The sequence below is a fragment of the Embiotoca jacksoni genome, unplaced genomic scaffold, assembly GCF_022577435.1.
Source record: "Embiotoca jacksoni isolate LCO1_2020_lvr unplaced genomic scaffold, fEmbJac1.0.p SCAF_24, whole genome shotgun sequence".
In the NCBI taxonomy this organism is placed as follows: Eukaryota; Metazoa; Chordata; class Actinopteri; family Embiotocidae; genus Embiotoca; species Embiotoca jacksoni.
In genome coordinates, this window is record NW_027185375.1 from 3,030,798 (window position 1) to 3,054,210 (window position 23,413).

Here is a 23,413-nt window from a genome sequence, read left to right on the forward strand (position 1 = left end):
CACGGTGTGTTTAGCATTGATTTCAAGCACTTGTATTAAACAATGTCTAATGAGCCGCACTTCAGTGAAGTGTGACCAAATTCACTGTGGTGCATACACTACATACATACACTAAGGTGCACCTTTATTATACACATTCATTAGCATGCGTCCGCATTTGAATTGGATAGCAGATGTTGCACGCTGCGCGCCACTCCTGCGGCTCTATTTTTAGCACTCAGGTCTTCTGAATGAGCCTGGATGTCAGCTCGATGGTGACGGCCGCACGGAGGAAGAACTCCGCCAGCCATGAGCTCTCACTGAGCAAATTAGTGACACTGCCAAATGGACATGAGATGACATGGTGTAAAGTGACAACGAGGGCCAAAGTGATGCGAACACAGTACCTCTGACAGGGAGTGGATTGCCCTCTTGATCATTAGCTCGGGCGTTACAAACGCTTTCTGCCTGCAAGATTTTCCCTCGGTCTCGCTTTACAATGTGATCATTTCAATCTGACAGAAGCAGGAGGGATTTTTTTTTAAAAAGTTTTTTTTACAGAACTATATACCTGATTTATTGATGATAGAGCAAGTAGCTCGTTAAAAATACCACGAAGACAAAATATTTTCACCGTTTCAGATAATCAACATCTGCTACTCATCTCACTCGCAGGCTTCAGCTGCTTGAGTTGGTTCATCTTTGAGCGATAGTTCTTTTTATCGGCGATTGAGGATTCAGATTTGTTAACTGGATTCAACACAGATGTCTTCTTTAATGAAATGCGGTAAAAACCTAACTCTAAAGCAGTCGGGTGAGCAAACGTGTTCATCAAACCTTAGTTATGCTGTTATAGGCCGATGCTGCTGGGGGACGTCGTTACACGCTGAGCTTCTTTTCTTTCCTCCTACTCTTTAACAGACTCATACCTCACCATCTTTTTCTCTCCCATAGCTTTTTCTTATTGTCTGTTGTCTCCATTCAGTTCCCTCGCTCGCGTAGTTTTCTCTTCTTTCTTTTGCAGATGTCCCGTCATGGAGCTGCATGTCTCTGCCCTGCGCTTGTCGCCTCCACCAACAGTTCTTCTCTTCTATCTCTATGCTGTCCTTTTCTCTCTCTGCTCTCCTCTCACCCCAACCGGTCGAGGCAGATGGCCGCCCACTGCTGAGCCTGGTTCTGTCGGAGGTTTCTTCCTGTTAAGAGGGAGTTTTTCCTTCCCTCTGTTGGAGGTTTTTCTCCCTTAAAGAGGAGGTTTTTTTTTTCCCTCCTAGCTTATGTGGGAATTGTTGAATTGTTGGGTTTCTCTATAATATTGTAAAGTCTTGGTGTAAGGACTTTAATGTGTTAAGTGCCATGAAATAACCTATGTTGTGATTTGGCGCTATATAAATAAATAAATAAAGTTGAATTTAGCTCTCAGAGCCTCCATCATGCAGCTGCAACAGGAACAATTAAAGCCCAGCTGGAACTGATTCTGGCTCAATAACATACGGTGATTGGTTTGTGTTTGCCTTCTCGTCAGGTCAGCAGGGAATACATCGTGTGTTAGTTTTAGGATTTTCCTGTATCGAATGGACAACGTAAGTGAGGTAACAGACTGATTGTACTGCAAAGAAGTGTGACTGAGAAATAATGTGCTCCCGGAAAAAAGTTCATTCCAATTTTAGTGCAAAAGAAAAAGGTACAAGACAGACGGGCACGAGTTGACAGATGAAAAAAAGATTGCCCCGTGAGGACGCTCTGATGCTTCTGTTTGCTCCTCTTCGGACCGACTACAGAGAGAACTATCGATGGAATGGGGGCTTTCCCAGAGTCGGATGTTGAGTGAATTGAATATAAGTGAGACGAAGCTACCCGCTAGTCACTATCTGAGGGGAGACAGATTATTCTCAAAAGGTTGGCGAGTGGGCACTCGTGTGAGCTCGTGAATAATGAGAACATCAGCGATAGATTCATTGATACTTCCTTTTTACTAACACACACACACACACACACACACACACACACACACACACACACACACACACACACACACACACACACACACACACACACACAAAACACAGGGTTCTGTAGTGCAATTTTTTTATTTTTTTTTTGCCAGTGTTTCAAAACTGATTAGGATTAACCACACTAAATCTGTGGTTATTCCTGTTATTGTTCCTAACTGTGAACACAAAGCCTGACAGGTGTATGAACAGTGACTGAAGGGGGGGCAGCTCAGCCACTAGTCAATTGTTGAGATCGACTGTAGAGGCGTGGCAACTCTTCTATAAATAGACTCGACAGGGGAACAAACCCAACAGGTCTGTTGTAAAATAACGTTTTTCCTCGAATAATTGGTGTTAAAAAAGTTTCCTCGATATAAACCCTTGTATGTAAATATATCCACAAAAACGGGTCTTCTCGAGCCTGACTGATACAACTACATGTAGGGTTAGAACTAATATACTGGTATTATGTGGATGCAGTATTGTTTATATATTTGACTTTATTTTTCAACTGCATTGCTGTAATAACAGTAACACTACTATAATCATTGAATACCAAGATTATTGTTCAAGTGTAAGTAAAGTAAGTACGGTGAGTAAAATATATTTAATTGAATATACTTTGACAACAAAATGTTGAGGTTGTATTACGTTGTCATTTTAAATCTAAATAGTTCCATCTTTGTTTACTTATTCATCAAGCAAATGGACCCAATGTGAAACAGAATTCATGTCTACTTCAAGAGCTCTTGGTGTTGGCTGATAACTAACCACTTATCAAAGCTCCCTCAGCTAAAAATGAAACGTTGCACTTAACTAAAGCCTTGGTTGAGTTTTGAACAGGCACAGAAACACAAACCTCCGTCAAATAACGCTCTCTTAACTAAAACCTCCTATTTCATGTGTTGGTTTGTCAATTTCCAACGCAGTGAAAATAGACCAGGAACCAAATAACCCCCCAATCAACTGTTCATCTGTCACTGGCCCTGCCCCCGGCTCATTTTCCCTAAAAGGAAAGAGCGAAGAGAATCAAGGGACCAAATAACAAATAAATGCCAGTTTTCAGCCAGTAGCAGTCGTTACTGAGGTGGTAATTACTGTTGTTCGGCCTGAGGCACACCAGAGAGGTGTGGATGTGTTGACAAAACCATTGCAGTGACTACAGTTCATGACTATTTACCGATCCTAAACATAAAGATACATGTGAAGAGACACAGAGCGAGACACACAGAGAGACACAGAGAGACACACAGAGAGAGAGAGAGAGAGAGAGATGGAGGGTGCACGACTTTAGGAGAGCCTAAAACACAAATCCTTTTGCACGCAATGCATCACCTTTCCAGATTAAGGGATCCTAATTGCAGTAATGAGATTTTTCTTAGCCATTATCCTGACAATGTGCCTTATCTACCCAATTCATGACTGATTACAGTTACTGAATCACTGCTGCTGCACTTTGCAGTGGCTTTTATGTTACTCGTCACACGCGACAGTTGTCTTTCTTCCCACAACAAGGATCCAATGGACCTGCGTCATCCTCTTGTTACCCAAAAGGCCATCCTTGAGAGGAAGGCTCGGTCAGGAGCAAACCTTTCTTGACGTTATTTGTGACGTCTCCGACGTTCGCATTTTGCACAGTTTGAGTTTTGTGTTTTGTTTTTTTTTCCCTCCTGGGACTAAGCAACCGTTTAAAGCCCCCATTCCCCACACCTTTCTGGTGTTCCGGGTAGTCGGCTTTTTCTGCAACATCCGAAAACATCGCCGTGACTCCGGAGCATGCCACTACGAAGCTGTCGGGTGCAACCGCACATTTTGATGGTCGCACCAGGGTGCCTGAAATTACGCAGGTCCGAATACTCTGCGCACGTTCGCCTTTGAACACGTTTTATGAACGGATTTGCTGACCTTCCTTGAAAGGAGCATTTTCTTACCGAGGTGAATTACGATGCAATTCAGAGCTAGTGTCATAAGTCCGTCTGAAATTTGCCATGCGTGACTTTAAAATATATAAATAAAATCGACACAACAAGTGAGTGAATGTTTAAACACGTTTGCTCCTAAATGTGGCGGATGAGTGAGGAATATACTCTGCAGATATGGTACGTATTAAGTATTTAAGAGGGCAAGGTGAATCCAGCGTGCCGTACAAATCTAAATATTTGAAAGATGTTCCATAGATCTAAAACCCATCTTCCCAGATAACCTTTGTATATTTTACAGTGCATGGAACAGGAGCACTTCTTACCAATGTTGGCATGCTTCAGCAGGCGGCAGATCCTGGCCTCTCGCTCCAACTTCTGGTGATCTAGAGACAAAAACAAAAGAGACAACAAATCTGTCACATCTGTGCGCTTAGTCCTCCTGATAAATCGTCAAACCTCTCTATGGAGTTTTCACAAATTAAACACCGCCGTGTCTCTTCTGCCGGGAACAGATGAGCAGTGAAACCAACAGTCGTAAGTCTTTACCGTGAGCTGCAGCCAGGAGATGAAAACTCTGGCATACACGTCTCCACGGTGAAGGCTAACACGGTACTTGTTCGGACTCTATTCAAGATTTTGTAGTTACTTTCAGTAACACTGAAGAGAAGAAAAAAAAAAGAAGGAAAAAACAGTTTGTATTTTGAATAAATACAGACACAATAGCGACGAAGAAGAGCAGCAAGAAATTCCAAGCGTCTTGATGGCCAAAGAAAAACCTTCAAATCGGTATACACGATTAAAAGTGACTCCGAATGTTCAAAGGTAAATCCATGTGTAATTCATCATCTGGGAGAAGTGGATGCAAAAGAGAAATATTATTATGACATTCAAAAACAAATAAACTAAAGCTGCGAATAGAATTACAACAAACTGTCTGCAGCCTAAAACTAGACACAAACTGCAAGACTAGCAGTTCCATCTCAATATTCATTTTCACATGAACTTGAATAAAGTACTTTTCTGCCTCAGCTGTATTTTTATACTGACACTTGGCAGCCTTTTTTCTTTACAGCAATAATATCAGGCATGGAAGTTCCTTCTTGACCGTGGCAATAATATTTTGACAAAACAACCTCCCCTCAATGTGGTCTCACTGGCTTGCAGTGCTGATTTTACCAGTTGTGGGTTGTGTGTGGAAGTACATGAGGTGGAAAGAAATAGAAAAAATGATGAAGAAAAAGTGAAAGAAGAAAAAAGGAAAACAGATATTTCATCCCTTTCCTTTCTTAAATAATGTAGACGAAGAAATTATACTGATTCAAATGTGCATTTATAAATGTCAAGAGGGATTTAAAACAGCAATCCATCTGAAAACAGGAAATTTGGGTGATAGGGCCACAGATTTGCATGAGCTATTTCTAGAGCTTCCAACTCTATTACATGGAATTCATCAGTAAGGGAAGAATCATCCTACGTCTTTAAAATGCTAATGATGAAAGCCACATCCTGGACATAAGCAAATTCTACCCAATAAGTAGAGCCAATAAATGGACCTTATATTTGGACCGCTCGGAGGGACACGAGTACGTGTTGAAGTTTTCAGAACAATCCAAAAATCGTGGCGATTGAGCTTTCACACTTTAATCTTTTTAAAGTCAACTTTTATACCAAAACCTAACCTCCGAGGAAAGCAACACACAGGGCAAAGTGGGCTGCATACCATAAAATTAACTAGATAGACTGCCTCTCTTGGTTCTGGTCCCTTCATGTAATGTATAAAAGAGTGCTTCCACTGTTTTCAGCAAACACTAATTGTTTAAGATTTTTCTGAGACTATTTATCATAATTAAGTCATCTGAAGATGGTGTCTTAGAGGTATTTCATTCCAAGTTTATTCAAGTTCAAGTTTTCAATGGTAATACAACTTTGGCATCAAAACCTTTCACTACATTAGCGCATTTGTTAGAAGCCTTAAAAACATGAAGGTTACATCTGTTTAAGAAACAGTTCGATGAACTAAAGTGAAGGCAGCAGACAGGCCGATTTATGAAAAAAAATCTCATATACCGTGGTACAACCATCATTACCCAGTAACAGGAGACAATAGAGAACTAAAGTGAGAGCAGCTCAGGCGTTTATTTTACGAGTCGTTGGGGTCAATTCAGCTGATTTTCTATTCAAATAAAGATGCTTTGAGGACGAGACAAAGTTCCCAAAAAGACTCCTGAATATTTAATGAACAACTTTTGATTGATGTATGTTTTATTAAGGTTTGTGGATCATAAGCAGGATTGACACAGTCATCACGAAGATGGTTTTCTGTGTATATCTAGATAAAGATGATCTTTTAAAAAAAAAAAAATTTATGACTTCTTGTTGTTTGTTGTTGACGTTTTTGCTTACCTTTGCTAGTACAGACCATATGCTGCCATGAAAAATTAAGATTTGTTGCTCCAATAAACAGTGAATGTAATCTCAACCACTGCATATAGAACAGCTGTCTCTCTTGTAATCCCATTTAGGTTGCAACCACATCGTCTCCAATCTCGCCTCACTTTAAAAGTCTCTGATCCAAGACCGATGGCATGTGCTTTTTTTACAGGGGCTGCGATAAGTGTTCACCGGGTGAATGTTGACTTCCCTCCCTTTGGTTATGTCACCCTTTCCATCGGGTGCATCACACGCCGTAAACGGTGACATAACAGGATGTAGGGTGCGAGTGGCGCTCGGTCAGTATCTCCAGCCTCACTTCAACAACAGGAAGCTCCTTCTCTTTCTATGCTCTCCTTCACGGTCCTTCGTTTCATTTCCTGGTGTTCATTGTCAGTCTAAATATCATATGGATGATTAACACTGATTACTATTCGGAGCAACAGGTCTGTTTAGACACGTTTCATTATTATAAAGCCACAAGTCATGTTTGCTTATTGTTATTTTGTTATTAGTTCCTGACTTTTCTTACTTGTGCTAAATTAATACAGTTTAATTTGAACATTAGCTTTTAAGACTTAAGAGTCAAGTTGCCTTCAGTTGACTAAAAATAAATGAAAATAAAACCTGAATTTGTTTTAGTTGCGTACTAACATGACTCTTGTGGCTATATTTTAAGTGCGTGGCGCAATTGCATTTAGGGCGTGACCAAATCCGCTTTTCTAGTTTAGCTGTGGACAATCTGAGCGCAACGTAAGGTACGTGGTTCAAAAGGGTTGTACTTACTGTCTTTATTAATTCGAGGTGTATTTTTGGTCATAACTTGGAAAAAAAACCAAAAAACAATCAGTGTCATCTTCCATTCTCTTTAAAAGGCGGGTTTGCTTGCACCCTGGCAATTTTCTTTTGTAACGGAGACGTTGCAGTTGTATGCAGAAGTAACGGATCTGCTCGTGCACGCACTGATGTGCACAATAATAACGGTGGGCCGAAGCACATTTGCTATCTCAACAATGTCTGTGCTGGACGGGGAAATGGCTGAAGAAATGTGCGAGTCTGAAAGTAGCAAAGACACTCGTGTTGCGTTTGGGGCCACTCTGTGTCAGGCATACGTTGCTGTCGATGCTAAAGATACTAGTGAAGCATTACGTTTGCCATGTATTTGCTACGTTTGTTCAGTCGTCAGACAACGGAGCTTTTAGTCGAGGCCGTGGGGTCTGCCCGCAGACCTCTCCATTTCCCCGCAGCGCAAAGCCAAAGACACCGCGTTACTCTCCGCACCGCATCTTGGTGTTTCTCGATCGTGAATCCCCGTCCTGGCGCGATTCGCTGTGGAGCTGGCCCATTTAGAAAAACCCAGATGAGCCCCTTGACACCGTCATCAGGCCGCGGAAAACGAGGGCAGGATCTATTTTCGATGCAGCCGACTGATCGAATATGCTGCTTCGCTGTGTGGTGGAGGCAGCTCGACTGGTGCATCATCCAGTGCCTGCAGGTTCAGTCATTTAAAAAAAAAAAAAAAAAAAATAATAATCCTCCAGTGTACCCACTCCCGAAACACACACACACACACATTCGTGTCACATTCTCATCTCGGGTTAAACAAATGGCCATGTTTCACAACGCGACTCTTTTCATAGATAGTATTATGATAAAGAAGCATTATTTCAAGCTAATGACCTCTGACCCACTAATACATAAAAAAAAACAAAAAACTGCCATTTCTCACCATTTTCCTCCTGCTGTTGTTATACAGTAAGTAATACATGAATAATGGAGTATTGTGTAGAGAGACCTGGAGAGTGAATGTGATACCAAAATAAAAAAAAAACACCCTAAGAAAAAACAGGAGGACGGAAAACACCCCTGGCGCACCAACACTGCCTCCACACACACATGCCGATTATTTTTACTTTCCTCACTCACCGAGGCAACGTCTTCCCTCTAATTTCCTGGGTTTGACCTTTCAACTCACTCCTGCAGGCAGCCACTCTTTTTCAGGTGACGCCAGCATGTACAGGGTAAACTTAACAGGAATTCAGAAAAGGCGAGAAAAGGACGGAGAGAGACCGAATATGTCAAAAAGAGTCCTGAGCGGGCGCTCGGGGTAATACGGTCAGATTACACAACAAGTGGTTCCGACCCGGCGATCCGATTGGTCAACTGTACATTTGGATGACAACACGCCCTTGCTCATCGCCAGTGATATCACTCCACCTTCTCATTGGGAATATACAATTAGAATCGAATCTCATATAATATGCGGTATAATGTTGTTTTTACTTGGTATAGGTCTATTAATTGTGACCCATCTGGCGAAATCTGAGGGTCCACTTCCTGGAGAGGTTGACCCTTCGCGTACGCGTTGCACACGAGTCTACCGACGCGACTGATTTTGTTTTCCCAGTCGTTAGTCATGCTCCGTGCGTTGCCGTGGAAACGGAGCTCCCGCCAACAAACGTCTGGAGAGCGAATTGCCCCCACGATATGAATAGATTTTGATTACATGTCGTATTGAGTTGGTAACTCGTCGTATGATTGCAATGTTGCACTCGGCGAGCGCCTCGGTCCCGACCGCATCGCTGTCGTGCCAATAATCGCGTTGCAGCACACCCGCGAGTGCAATATTGCTTAATTGAAGTTTCTGAGTCAGTAGCTCAACAATTCCAACAGACTAATTGGGACTGACGTGTGAACGTCTCCGCTCCAAAAGGATTTGTTCCACACTCCGAGGTACCTTTACATCGTGCGTGTTTTTGTTGTTGTTGTTGTCTCAACTCCAGATCCAGGTTGCCCAGGGGAGCTATCAGTCAGTCCTACATTGTTTTCTATTAACATATTACCCCTCAGGATTCATCGTCAACTCGCAATAACACGTCCTACTGCTTAATACGATGGCCACCCCCCCCCCCCACCCACCATATGTCAGGAGCAAATTAAGAAAACATCAACGCGTGTGGCGTTTAGAAAAATATTTCGCCGATTCAAACGCAACGCACAAGCCGCGCGGCGTATCGAATTTGTCAGACGTGAGATCTCCCTCGTGTCTGCAGCGCGTCATCTGGAGAACGGGTGAGATGCCTCTTCTTTTTTCTTTTTTTTTTCCCATGCGTGGGGTTCTCAGCAAAAATAAACACGGGAAAAGATCAACAATCGCATGTGCACTGCAAAATTATTGGAGAAGCCCGAATTGGGCTCTAATTATATCATCTCAATAATGCACCCGGTGAAGGACGGCGATTTGTCCGGTGCTCTCTTGCTCACTCTATCTCTTTGTGTGTGTGTGTGTGTGTGTGTGTGTGTGTGTGTGGGGGTGTGTGTCATGCTCTGAATGAGAGCAAACAAAAAAAAACAAAAAATCATCACGTGAGTGTTTTAGTTACAACTCTTCAATTGTCGGACCTCAAACATTTGATTACTGAAGGCCATTATCTCGGGTAAACAAACGAGAGAGGCAGTAACGAACACCGCAGCAGATACACACATACGGACACGAGCGAGTCGCAGCAGTGCAACGCGGTAGCCACAACGCGGTAGCCACAACGCGGACACCGTGCAGGCGGTGCGTTGCAGGAATGCGCTGCCAATACATACGACGCAGGATATTACAGAAATGTGCTGCAAATTTAAAAAAAATAAATAAATAAATAAATTGCTCCGACCTGAACTGAACTTTGACTCTGAACTGTCAGGGACAGCACTAAGAATTTGTCACATTGGCAGCAAAACAAACATCTACTGCTCAGGTCGACTGACATGCATCCAACAGCGTTTGCGGCCTTGGGAAGTCAGCAAGGAAATAACAAAAAGTAACTTTCTTTTAGAAAAACAAAGACTCGGAAAGACAATAAGAGTTCCTGAGGGAGGAGAACTCAAGGGGAGTATGCTACAGAAACTGCTATAAAATTGATATTTCCGTCCACTTTCCTCCAAGACCGGCAAGAAGCTCAAACACAGATCCTTCGACGAACCTGGGCACGGAGGCTTGTGAATAGGACATAATAACTTGAGGCATGTGGAAATGCTTCGCGCCGACAATGTGCCGAGCCTTTATCGCGCGGCCCCCGCAGAGGGGGTAGTGGGTCTGCCTCACGGGTCTAATCTGATGCTTGAGCTGACGATCGTTATGAGCGGCGTTGACAATCAATGCTTTATTCACCGTGGGGTTGCAGGTGCACCGGAGACTCTCGAGTGTCGGTGCAAATCGGAGGCGCGGCAATAAGAGGGCCCTGTCAAAATGCAATCAGCTGGAGCCGTCAAGAGATTCTCTCCGCGCTCGTGCGCCTTCATGTCTCTTGCCTGCGCGTGAAGCCGATGGCGTTGGGAGAGCCGCAGTCGAGCTGAGGTCAAAAGGAAAGAGGCCTTTCTCACCGGACGCCTCAACCGTGTACGCACAACATAAGTGCGGCTGACACGGTGTGTTCCGCATTTAACTTGAAACACTTTGACTGAGCCACTACATTCGTGTAATGCCTCCTTGTAGTTTATTTATTTTTTTCTTTACACTCGAGCCGCATTTTATTAGGTAGCCATAAGGAAACTCAAGCAATTATGCATCTTTGGTCTTAATATTCAAGTTCATCGAGGACATACAGCGGTGTGAAAAAGTGTTTGCCCCCTTCCTGATTTCTTATGCATGTTTGTCATTTAAATGTTTCAGATCATCAAACAAATTTCAATATTAGTCAAAGATAACACAAGTAAACACAAAATGCAGTTTTTTAATTGAAGGTTTTTATTATGCCATGCGGGCCATTTTTGCCCAGTCTCTTTCTTATGGTGGAGTCATGAACACTGACCTTAACTGAGAGGCAAGTGAGGCCTGCAGTTCTTTGGATGTTGTCGTGGGATCTTTTGTGACTTCTCGGATGAGTCGTCGCTGCGCTCTCGGGGTAATTTTGGTCGGCCGGCCACTCCCGGGAAGGTTCACCACTGTTCCATGTTTTCTCCATTTGTGGATAATGGCTCTCACTGTGGTTCTCTGGAGTCCCAAAGCTTTAGAAATGGCTTTAGAACCTTTTCCAGACTGATAGATCTCAATTACTGTCTTTCTCATTTGTTCCTGAATTTCTTTGGATCTCAGCATGATGTCTAGCTTTTGAGAATCTTTTGGTCGACTTCACTTTGTCAGGCAGGTCCTATTTAAGTGATTTCTTCATTGAGAACAGGTGTGGCAGTAATCAGGCCTGGGTGTGGCTGGAGAAATTGAACTCAGGTGTGATAAACCACAGTTAACTTGTGTTTTAACAAGAGGGGGCAAACACTTTTTCACACAGGGCCATGTGGGTTTGGATTGTTTTTCTCCCTTAATAATAAAAAACCTTCATTTAAAAACTGCATTTTGTGTTTACTTGCGTTATCTTTGACTAATATTTAAATTTGTTTGATGATCTGAAACATTTAAGTGTGACAGACGTGCAAAAAAAATTGGAAATCAGGAAGGGGGAAAAACACTTTTTCACACCACTGTACATCTGACTCAGAACACCAGACGGCTTTTTAAAATGCGTGTTCACACCGTGGACTGCAAATGGAAAACACCTAAGATGGGTGAATAAAATTGAAACCTTCGGGTGATTATAGTTTTAAAAAAAAAACATCCATAGGGAAACATATTTTGCATAACTTACAGATTCCCTTTTACGAATGGAAAGTAGAAATGAAAGTGACCTTTTTTTTTCTTTTTTTATCGTGTTGGACTTTCATTCCTGCTTTCTTGAGAAAATCTGAACTTTGACCAAAAACTGACTGTTCTGTTCTACACCGTAACTCGACACAATCTATTTTTAATGAGAAAAGCCAAGACAACAAACTTTGTAGTTGCGCAACAGGACACAGTGTGCTTAAAACTAAGCACTGGCTGAATCACTTAACATCTGCAACTCTCTTTTTAGATGCCGGAATTTAGAGGGACAATCACACACACACACACACACACACACACACACACACACACACACACTGACCAGGCGTACAGTTGTACACGGCAACAACAGATGAGGACGAAGACATAGTTTGAACCGTAGACTATACATAAAAGTGGACATAAGCTCCCAGGTCTGAAAAATGGGGCCAATGTGGAAAGTGCCTTAAGCGGCAACGCCACCAAGTGCCAAGGCTTTGGCTCCAAAAAAAAAACCTGGCTCCATAGACTCTCATCCAACCTCTCTCATGAAATTCTCAGTCAATGAATTATTTCCAAAAGTTACTTCGGTGTGAAAACGAATAATATCCTTATTTGTTTTCTGGCGGTCAATCTGCCTTAAAAAGAAGAAGAAAAAAAAAAGCTGTGTTTTAGGGGCGTGTCAGATTGATTGACAGGCCTGCGGTGCAGTCGGGTTACGGCTATTGGTGCCCGTCCAAACATGGTCACTTCTGGCGCCAAACCGCTCCGAACTAGCAAGACGGCGGCAGCCGAAGTCCAACCCGAGGCCTCGTGGTTGCCGTTCACAAACTAATCCGGTGACACCACTGTTGGCTGCCGCTTTGTTTTGATCGTTTCTCTGAAGCTCTTTTTTCATTCTTCGCTATTTTTTTTTATTATTATTATTTGGATTTGTACAAATGAACGTAACCACTGCAATGCCATTAAAGAAGAAGTGGATCAGAGTGTTCGCCGTTATTCCTGTCTGCATGATTTGTTAAGTCAAGACAGCAACATTTTGACAAATAGAAGATTCATGGGCATGGCATGTTTTCTTCTTTTCACCCCACCTTCAAGCAGTGTCACAGGCTTCTGTTTAGGACCGTTTCCTTCGTACCGTCGCCCAGCCAGTCTGGTTTCCCGGCTGCTGAAGATCTAAGAGAGTCTTCACTGGGGCTAAGTCAGTTACTAGGGACTGATTAGCTGCCACAGCTAATAGATTGTTTCCCACGGTGCAATAAGCCTCATCTCCAATTCTTTGAAAAAGACTATTAGGCTGTTTCCATTTGGCTATTTCAATTCCGGACATATCGTGATTGGATCACAAGTACAGCAAAAGTACAGCTGGAAATGCACCCGGGACGCATCGAGATCCGATCTGCTGTGCCCGAATTCGGACGCGGCGTTTCACGCATGCGCATGTGTATATTTATTACAAATGGCATTGTCACTATCACACGCAGATGTAAGATGTTTAGAGGAAAAAAAACAAAAAATCTGACACACCGAGCAGGCGAGCACGACAAACAGGAAGTTTGGATTAAATACAAAAACAAAACACCCAAAAACATTACTTCCTTGCAACGTTAATAATAAAACACAGCTGAAGTGCTTTACTTTGTCAAATAAATGGCAAATACACAGTGGTCCATCGCCAAAGGTCTTCATCCACCCAGATCCTCCAGTCTATCCCCGGACACACCGTCTGTCCTGCTTCCAGTTCACTACATATTCTGCTCCACCACCTCGGTCTGGGCTTTCCCGGGCCAAATCCGGCTGTACAGTAACACACACACACACACACACACACACACACACACACACACACACGAAGCAGCTAAGACTTGGTTGTAGCCCAATTTCTCTGGCTCACTTTAAACCACAGAGGATATTGTAGCCGGAGCCTGGACCGGGTAACGACATCATTTCAGAGACCACACAGAGAAGTCCAGCCCCCACAGTACAACTCTGACGACAGCTGATGTCACCACCACGATAACATGGGGCGACATGGACATTAAAAGTACTGGAATAAACATGTAAAGTGTTGGAAAGAAACATGACCCTGGATCAAAACTGTCACACATTCAAAATGTCAACTCGGATTGGTCGTGATGGGCGTTACAGCGTTACAACCGTGTGCAAAAAGTGTACACGTCAATGGATACGAAGAAATGGAATACAAAAAAAAAACACAAAAAAAAAAACAGACGTGTGGCTGAAAATAAGTAAGAAGCTGAAAATAGCTCATGCCTGAAAACCAATGCGCGCGCACGCACACACACACACACACACACACACACACACACACACACACACACACACAGATGGACTGATGCTGCCACGGGCAAGAGCAAAGAGCAGGTGTGACTGAAGTCCATTGAGGATGAATGGGGAACCCGAGAGGGAAATGGAATAAAAAAAAAAAAAAAATTTAAAAAAAAACCAGTGACAGAATTGAGAGGCTGAACAGGATATCATCAAAAAAAAAAAAAAAAACAGAACTAAACATGCATATTGAGCAGATATGTTTGCATATGGATTTGCAAAGTGTGAATTTGAATAAATGAGAGGAGGATTCTGGTATTGTGCAAGTCAGCGTTGGACGATAAAACCATTAGGGAAGTAACAAGTTTCATTCTGAGAGATGTGAAAATGCATTAGTAGTACTGCATACCAAAACAGGACTCTTTTTGGCATCTTATTTAAAAAAAATAATAACTGTGTTTTTCTACTAAACCATTTTTGATCTTTAAGTGAAATAAGTCATAGTTTCAGTTCGAAAATGTTCTCTACAAGACTTCCAACCTTACTTAACAGTTTTTGATTATCGGTGTTGAATTTCAGTCTGTATCAAGAAAGAATTAGAGTTCAAGTCCAATCCGAGGATCGATCGGAGGATCACCGCAGGCAAAACAGTTCATCCCGACAGAAAAGCCCGCCTCACATTTCAGATCTGTTGGTGAAGCTCTGCCAGTTATTAAGTCCGGGGCGAATGTTTCAGGAATGAACATCCGTCCGAAGTCTCACTAACTCGACAGACGCAACAATCACCAGTTCCCCACCGTGTCCGTGTCAGGAGGACAGAAGAAATGTAAGTGGACACAAAGTGTTACGAGCACCGAGCACCCTGTAGGTGCAGTGTTGGACAAACAAAACGTCCGCTGTGCGCAGTTCCCGGCAGGCTCTGTGGTGGAAGGTGAAGCGAAAAGTCAAGTGTGTGTGCAGGCAGGTGGGAGGAGGAGGGAGTGGGGAGGGAGGGGGGGTAATACAGCTGTCAGAGCGTGGTCTGCTATCACACGCGGCCAGACATTCAGGCACCGTCGTGAACAGTCAATTCAACATCCGTCACAATCCCACATCTCACCCGACGGGCCAAGTCGAGGAGGGGACGCTTCGGTTGAAAAAGCACCGCAGGGGTTTGGTAACAACCGAAATAATAATTAAGGGTATAGATCAGCGCTGGTGGCGGATTCACCCTTGTTGAATCATGGATAATAGGTTACATTTTATATTCAAACGACGCGCGTCGCAGTATTTAAATGTAAAGATTTCACATCGATTATAGTCATTTCTGTTGGGCACGGAGACGTTCGCTGGCCTTTTTTTTTTTGTTGTTTTCTCTGCTTTCCGACGGGGCTTTAACACTAATAGCCAGACTGCAGTTACAACATGTGTGCCGACAGCTTTCGTCAGTTCATGTGATGAAAGTTGATTTCGTGTAAACAGGAAGAAGACAGGCCCAGCTGTTAAGACCTGAGAAGGAAGGAGGGGGAGGCTGGACAGGCCAGCTGGGAGTCTTTGCTGATATATATATATTTTTTTTTTTTCCAGATGCAGTGAACCACACAGCGGGAGCTGCTCTTTTTATTCAGTTTTTTTTGTTTTGTTTTTTTAGCGACGTCTTTGTCAAATCTACTGTTCAATTCTGCGCAATGTACGGACACTTTGAAAGTCGACCTTCGCCGTTTAGTGTTTGTGTCGTGCGGTTCTCCTCTGCAGATGATGCATCCCTGCAGCTTTGAGCGGGTGCCGTTTAATGTTTGTGTCGTGCGGTTCTTCTCTGCAGATGATGCATCCCTGCAGCTTCGAGCGGGTGCCGAGAGTCAAACCCGGAGCGGGCTCATTGAAATGGAGGTGTCAAACCGTTTCAACAGCTCCTCAGCAGTCTTTCACCTCAGAGCGACTTACAGTCATGTCTGCCCACCAAAGCTCTGATGTGGAACGTGGTCTGTTTATACGGGAAGTGGAAGTCGTGTTTAAACAGAAACACAGTGGTGTGTTATTTCTGGTGGAGCGTACAGTAAGTGGTAACACTGCAGAGCAGAATATAGTTCCAGCAGGCGCACGGTTGGGCGGACACTTCAGTGAAATTGAGGGAGTATTTATGTACAAATCCTCAACTGTGTGTGTGTGTGTGTGTGTGTGTGTGTGTGTGCGTGTGTGTGTGTGTGTGTGTGTTTTTTGTTTTTTTTGAGAGGGCGTGGGGGAGGTGGGTGATATATCAAATACACAGAATGTTTTGTGACTTCCCCTGCGTAGGAAGTAGTAAATAACTATTTTAAAACACCAAGTAGAAATTGTCATCCTCTCGGGGCCAATAAAAAAAAAAGAAAAGGATTTGGGATGATGTGAATTTATGAATTTGGGATGCTGATGATGCAACAAACAGTGATGAAAATTAAACAGTTGCTATTACACCTCCATGACAACTTGGTTCCAAACTTTTTTTTTTTTTTTTTTTTTTACATTTTCATTGTTACTTTGTGTTGCCGTCGTCCGTCAGCCCAACACCTCCTCGGACATCTACAACACCCGCCTTACCCACAAAGCAGTCAGCAGCGCGAGAGACTCAACCCATAAAAAAATAGAGTACAATCTTTGCACTGTCGACACAGCATTTGCACTATATTGCGCGTGTATATATTGCAGTCATTGCGGTTGTTGTCTGTTTTTTTGCACACCGTGAGGAACAATATTCCGATCTCTCCGTATGTCTTGCACGTGGTGAATTGACAACGAAGTTGACTTTTGACTTTGATTTCAGAATACGTAGACGTGAGGTGATTTTGATGTATGCCTGAGAAAATGCGGTTTGAATTTCAGTAAATGTCTCGTCAGAGCACTGTGTGCAGGTAGCATCGTGGAGATTTAACAGTCGGAGTGCCTGTGAAGGCGGCCGAAAAACCAAGTGGCCTTTCTCTCCGAATGACTCAAAAGGTGAGGCCACCTAATACTGTACGTCTACAATGGCTAGAACATTGTTGTGCTTTATTTGTTTTTCATCAAATTTGGCGGTCTGGAACATGTTCAACAGCATCAGTTTCTACTGACCCAATAAAAGTAACGTAAATGGTGTTCACTTTTACCTCCGTGGTTTACAATGTTCCACTTTACACACCAGTGGTGGCAGAGCTGTCATGTTAGGGGCTCACCTGCCACCGGGAACAACTTCGGGTTCAGCGTCTTGCCCAAGGGCACTCTGGCACGCGGACACAATGAACCAGGGATCGAACCACCAACCATACGATTAGTGGAAAACCCGCTTGACTATCCGAGCCACAGTGAATAAAGGGCTGTTATTCTCTATCTAACTTAGAGTTTTGATTAGGCGGAAGTAAAACTTCCAGTGCTCGCTGTGATTTTTTTTTATATATATATATTTTTTTAATATCACTGGCTTGATGATGGAAAGTGAAGTGCCACGTTCCAAATGGCGAGCTTGTGTACTAACACTCACGATTCTGAGTGCATCAGTGAGTTCACACTGTCAAGTACAGAAACGTGCAGTGGACTACAAGTACCAGGATGATGCACCTAAAATGGTCCAAAAAAGAAGTTTGAAAATGGACACTTTCCACCCTAAACGGTCGCCATCTTGGCTGCATAGAGGAAGGGGCGGGACTAACTATGTTAAGGATTTTTGAATTAAGGCGTCTGAGGAAACTGCAGCTGTTCCTGAACACAAGGTGTTTATTTTTCAATGCTGCTGCTCGGCAGAAGGATGTTTATGATGATAGAGAGAAACAAAAACACATTTCTGGGTAAAATAATGAAAGCTGACTATATCCTGGCAGGTGAATTATTCCCATGCTGAGGTTATTTCCAGTCAGTGCAGAAGGGCAGTGTACGATTTGAAACAACAGTACTCCGTCAAAATGCGAGTACTACACAAGTAAGAGTCCTAACATGTAAGAGCCCTATTTGTTAATGTACTACAGGAGGCTTGTCATTTAGAACACGTGTTCCTTATCCACCGAGTGCACGGTTGTTCACTTTGGCCTTACAGTCGTGGAGTTAATACTGACGTGTTTTTTTTTTTTTTTTTTTTCCTCAAATGGAAAAAAAGACCAGTGTTTGTGCAGTTAAAGGACGGGCGTGATTCATGGAGACGGACTCTTCCCCTCTCTGAGGAGCCGTACGTCACCGTTGGCACCACTGCGACACACCACGAACGGCTGTCAATGGCCGACAAGAATAGCAAAGCTTCCACTCAGAATCCCTTCATCGTTCGTCCGGCTCCGTCTTCCCAGGTGGTTACCATTATGGATTTGGACAAGGCTGCAGTGGGTTAATGACCGCATTGATCCTGCGGACAATGAATGGCGACAACAAACCGGACTCGCCGTTGATGAACGCGAGCGCTTTAGAACTGGAATTATGGAACTGTTTCAGCTTGCGTGTCGTTTCTCCAAGCTCTCAGCGAAGTGACTGAATAGTGGCGGAATCGGCGTTCTCATAATAAAACGGGCCAAAACCTGCACTGTGAGCTAAACTGGGCCGACGCAGACAGACAAGATGAATGCAATACAATGACTTCCCAACAAGTATAAAGAAATCAAGATTAAGCGCTGCGTGATCTTGGTCAAAGAGTATTAAAATGCATTGCTATTGTTTGTGTTGACTGGAAGTACACAGCAAGATTAGAAAAGCTCCAACAAGACTCAAATGTGATGGTGACTAACACAAACATTTTGCGCTTCACCAAACTGCCTAAAACACACACACAGTTGTGTTAATTCAGTTGTTATATATATTTTTTTTTAACTCAAAAACTTAGCTAATAAGCCAATACCGAAACCTGGCTTGCTGGAGAATAAACAATTTGTCTTTCTGTCCTCCCGATCGAAGCCTGTGACCGGGCAATTATACGCAGCGGAGAAATTAGGTTCTTTATGTTAACCTGTTGCTAATATTGTCGGCATGTCTTAGCTTTCTGCACAGACCGGCCGATAGTTCTTGGAAATGCTAAATAGTCAAGGTTCCTATGACAACAATTCCCGTTTGGCCAAAAAAGGAAACAAGAAAAAAAAAAAAAAAAAAATCAAAGGAAGGTAAAGACGGTGATGCGAATTTTAAAAGAACACTAAAGGTTTTCTGAAACAAGAACACATCTGTGGAATTTTGTTAATTTTCCCCGTGAAAATGTTTTGTTTTTTTTAGAGTTCTTGGCGATTCAACAAGTAGCCTAAGTGCCATCACTAAGAAACATGCAACAGATTCTGTCCTCTTTGCGCATCTGATGCAAAATAAGCGGCTGCTTGTTACTGTGATGTTAAAATTGTTTACACAGATAGAGAAATTGCCCATTTTTGTTTGAAATAGATGTAGAACATAATTTGTCTACATTTATGTTCTACATTTTCTGTTTTCATTTACATTTTCATGTTCTACACTCAACCGGGAACCTTCCTCAATGTGGTTTTATGATTGTCCAAATCCACATGCGAGCCTGAAGACAATCCGTTGCGGGCAACATTTGCACTACAGAAAATGACATTCGATAACCATTAACGGTTCACTGCTGACAAATCTCGCAGCTTCAGCTGGTTTACCCGCTGCTGTTTTTGAGGGTGTATTATTGAGACGGTAATCTATATCCACCTGTGCGGGTGGGTGTACGAAGCATATCAACTCTACTTGTTACAGACACGGGGACGCACAGAAGCACACAAACGTGAAAGAGATTAAAAAGATAAAGTGAAAGATCATTATGTTCATCAACCTGCACACGAGCAAAAGAGAAACCTTCTTTCCTCCTGCCTGGAAAATCCACTGTTATAATATCGACCCACGTAGCTGTAAGTGCACCTGGCTTTTAACGAGAAGAGAGGTAGATGACACGCCGATTGGTTTGTTTCATGTTACGCTGAGAAAACATCGAATTCATTGAGAGATTAAGCAAAACCCATTTGAAGCATGCGTCTTACTTATTACTGAGATTGTTAATATAGTCCCGGTCAACTAAAAGGTCTCCTGGACTATTGTATGGCTCATCTCAGGAGTGCTCTTCCTCCTACACGAATGGAGCTCAAGCTTTTAGAGTCTCTCTCAATGGCAGACGGTAAAAGGAGCGAAAGGCCGACGGAAAATTGTGTTTACGCGTTTAATATACGTTTGAGATCCGAGAAAAAAAAGAACAGACAGATGTGCAAGGAATGGAAAATCAGGGCACGTCAGCTGGAGGGCAGGTGCAGGAACAGAGAGAGAATTAAGGTGAATATAAAGAGGGACAGAAGGAACCCTGAGCTTAGTCCAAAAAAAAAAAAAGAAAAAGAAAAAGGAATGAGTAGTGTTGGAAATCACTACGCGGAGAGAAGAAGGCGTAACAAGAAGTCAAGAAGCCAACGAGAAAAGCAGGGATGCTTTCAGATTTCGGTTGTTTCCTTTCAGGTTTGTTTACTGCCATCGGAAATGAAAGCAGGGATAAAAACCAATTGGGAGGAAGCTTGCTTAGTTCTGTCTGAGGAGTTAAACTCACCCTTTCAACAACCCACCCACCCTCGCCCTCGCCCAATTCACGGCCGTTCCCTCTTTACACTGCTTTGCTTTTGGCTCTCAGGGGAGCGGAGACAGAGAGCCGAGAGCCAGCGAAGCGCTACGAGCCTTTCTGTCCGTCTGCGGAACGGATATGTAAATCTGCCGCGCCGCCTGGCTGCCCACCGCTTCAGTCTGTTTGCCGTCCATCGGTCTGAATGTAGGAGTCAGCCTCAGAAAACCATCTCGGCAAGTAGTACATGTAAAGCATCGTCCCGTTTGTTGGGAACAGTGAGTGCACGGTAATATTTCAAATGCAAGCAGCTGGTATACCTGAAGTGTCCTTCGCTCTGATCTCTTTGAGTTTTTCTGGTTTGACGTTCCACATTACATAAACATATTTATCTTCCATAGCCGTTTGGACGCCATTCACCGCCATGTTTAGCCTGCAATATCTGCAGTAGCGATGGTTCCTTTTTACCCATTCAAAACTAGGATGTAATGATACAGAACCCTTCAAACAATAGCCACTATGTAGGCACCAAAAGTTCCCCTACCAGGCAGATGTGTGTCTAATAACAAACAGTAACAATAACACACTCGACCACTTCATTAAAACGAAGTGTCAACACATTAGTGTTAAGTGTAACAGATATTCTACACTTTTCAAAATGAGAACCAAAGCATTCTTTGTGTCATGGGCACAATGAAGTAATTGGCTAAGCAGATCAATTATTGGAACTCATTGCTGATTAATCATATCCACATCTTTAAACAACTACATTAACAGCTAAATGCAAGGTTGTTTACAGCAGGATGTCATCAGCATAGATGTTCACGTTTGGCTTTGTGTAACTGTGAAAGGATGACAAACAAACTGAAATGAAAAGTGCATAAAGTGCACAAAGATATCCTTACACCAGTTCAGAAAAAAAACAAAAGAAAATGGAGTTTCAAAAATAAAGCAAGTCCTTCTGTACATATAAACTAAAACAGCAGAATAATTTGTTTTTCTGTGCCTGGCTGCTTTTTTTTCTTCTTTTTTTTTTTTACACGTGACAAATGTGTCAAGAGTCCACAGGGCTTTGGTTTATAGTAACATATATTTTTAGCAACCTCCCTCCCCCTCATCTGATCATGCAAATTAGTCTAGATAATGCCAGCCTCATTCAAATTGGAACAACCATCCACAACGTTGGATGATGCTCACCGAGACTCAAATACGTGGAATATTTCTTTGTAAACTATAGAAATAACTGCAAAATGAGAGAAAATTCCTGAAGGAGGTGAAGAAGTTGTATTAATGGTTAGCCGGATTCAGTGGCAGAAGACCGGAAGGGGGGAACAGAGCGTGAAAAAAAAAAAAAAAAAATACCGAAAGGAAAAGTGGCACAGCATGATAACAACTGTGCATGGAAAATGGCCATTAAATATAGTTAATGTGCTTCCACTCTGCAGTCACTTACTGCTGAAGCGGTGACACATTGAGACATTTTTAACGGGAGGTTGTAGCTCAGTCGGTAGAGTGGGTTGCACACTAATCGGAAGGTTGGTGGTTCAATCCCAGCTCCTCCGCCTAAGTGTCCTTGAGCATGACGCTGAACCCTAAAAAAAAAAAAAAAAAAAAAAAAAAAAAATTGCTCCCAATGGTGTACCATCAGGTGTGTTGTAAGTCGCTTTAGATAAAAGCGTCAGCTAAATGAAATGTAATGTAACTGCAGTACTTAGCAAAACAGTTCTTATCGAAGAAATAAAAGAAAAACCTTATTTTTCACAAGACGGGAGGAAGACAATATGATGACACACAATTAGGCCCATTGTGACTTCCTTTTATCTGCTCGTAGGCTGATTTTTTTGTCACAGCAATGTCTAACTAAAAAAACATCAGGTTTTGTGTTTAAAATAATACCTTTTGTGTTCAAATAAAAACATATCTACAAACATGTAAAATTAAACTACTGAATAAAATAACATTTTAAAAATCAGATTGATTACTTTCTGCACAAAGTACAATTCCAGAAGTTTTGGTATGTAAAATATGGCCCTTTTTTTAAAAATTATTTTTTAATAACCTCTTTCAGATGTTCAAGATGTTATGCCTGTTTTCAGGACATGTACATACACTTTTTTTTTCTCCTAAAAAATTTAAAATGCAAAGAAACTTAAAAACATTTTTTCAATAACTTAGTGGCATATCAACATGGTTTCTGGACAGATAAAAGCCAATGTCCATGTTTTTTGGATATAGACGTGTTATGAATGATAACATTCAGACCAATACAAAAAACGTAGTGAGGTTCAGAAAACCTATAAGAACTCTTGACTAAAACACATTTGATATGAGAGTTTACAGCATACACAGTGCCCCATCTAATCAAAACACCACTCTTTGATCAACTGCATTAACTGCAACCCAAACATTGATTTTTTTTTTTGTTTTGTTTTTTTGCATCTATTATCATAGCAATTTCATTACATCTCCATCGCCAATTTGCCACAACCACTTTCAACACCCCTGCATATGCGACACTGATAGTTTTCAGCCACCGGTTATGGACTCAGTAAATCACAATGTAATGAGCTAAGAAAGCTATTTAAAAAAAAAAAAAAAAAAAAAAAAAAAAAAAATCGGCAATGAATTTGGTGTCAAGTTAAAGTGGCTGAAAGTGGGTGACGTCAGGCATCGCGCG

General features: G+C 42.4%; 1 protein-coding gene across 38 annotated transcripts in view; it reads right to left on the reverse strand.

The window, feature by feature from the left end:
- The window catches only part of camk2d1 (calcium/calmodulin-dependent protein kinase (CaM kinase) II delta 1), a 96,615-nt gene that overhangs the window by 45,186 nt on the left and 28,016 nt on the right, over positions 1 to 23,413 (reverse strand). For all 38 annotated transcript variants that reach the window (XM_069159062.1, XM_069159068.1, XM_069159065.1 and 35 more), the window contains exon 3: positions 4,216 to 4,275. In XM_069159062.1, coding sequence (XP_069015163.1) covers positions 4,216 to 4,275 — 60 coding nt within the window. The remainder of the gene's footprint in view (positions 1 to 4,215; positions 4,276 to 23,413) is intronic.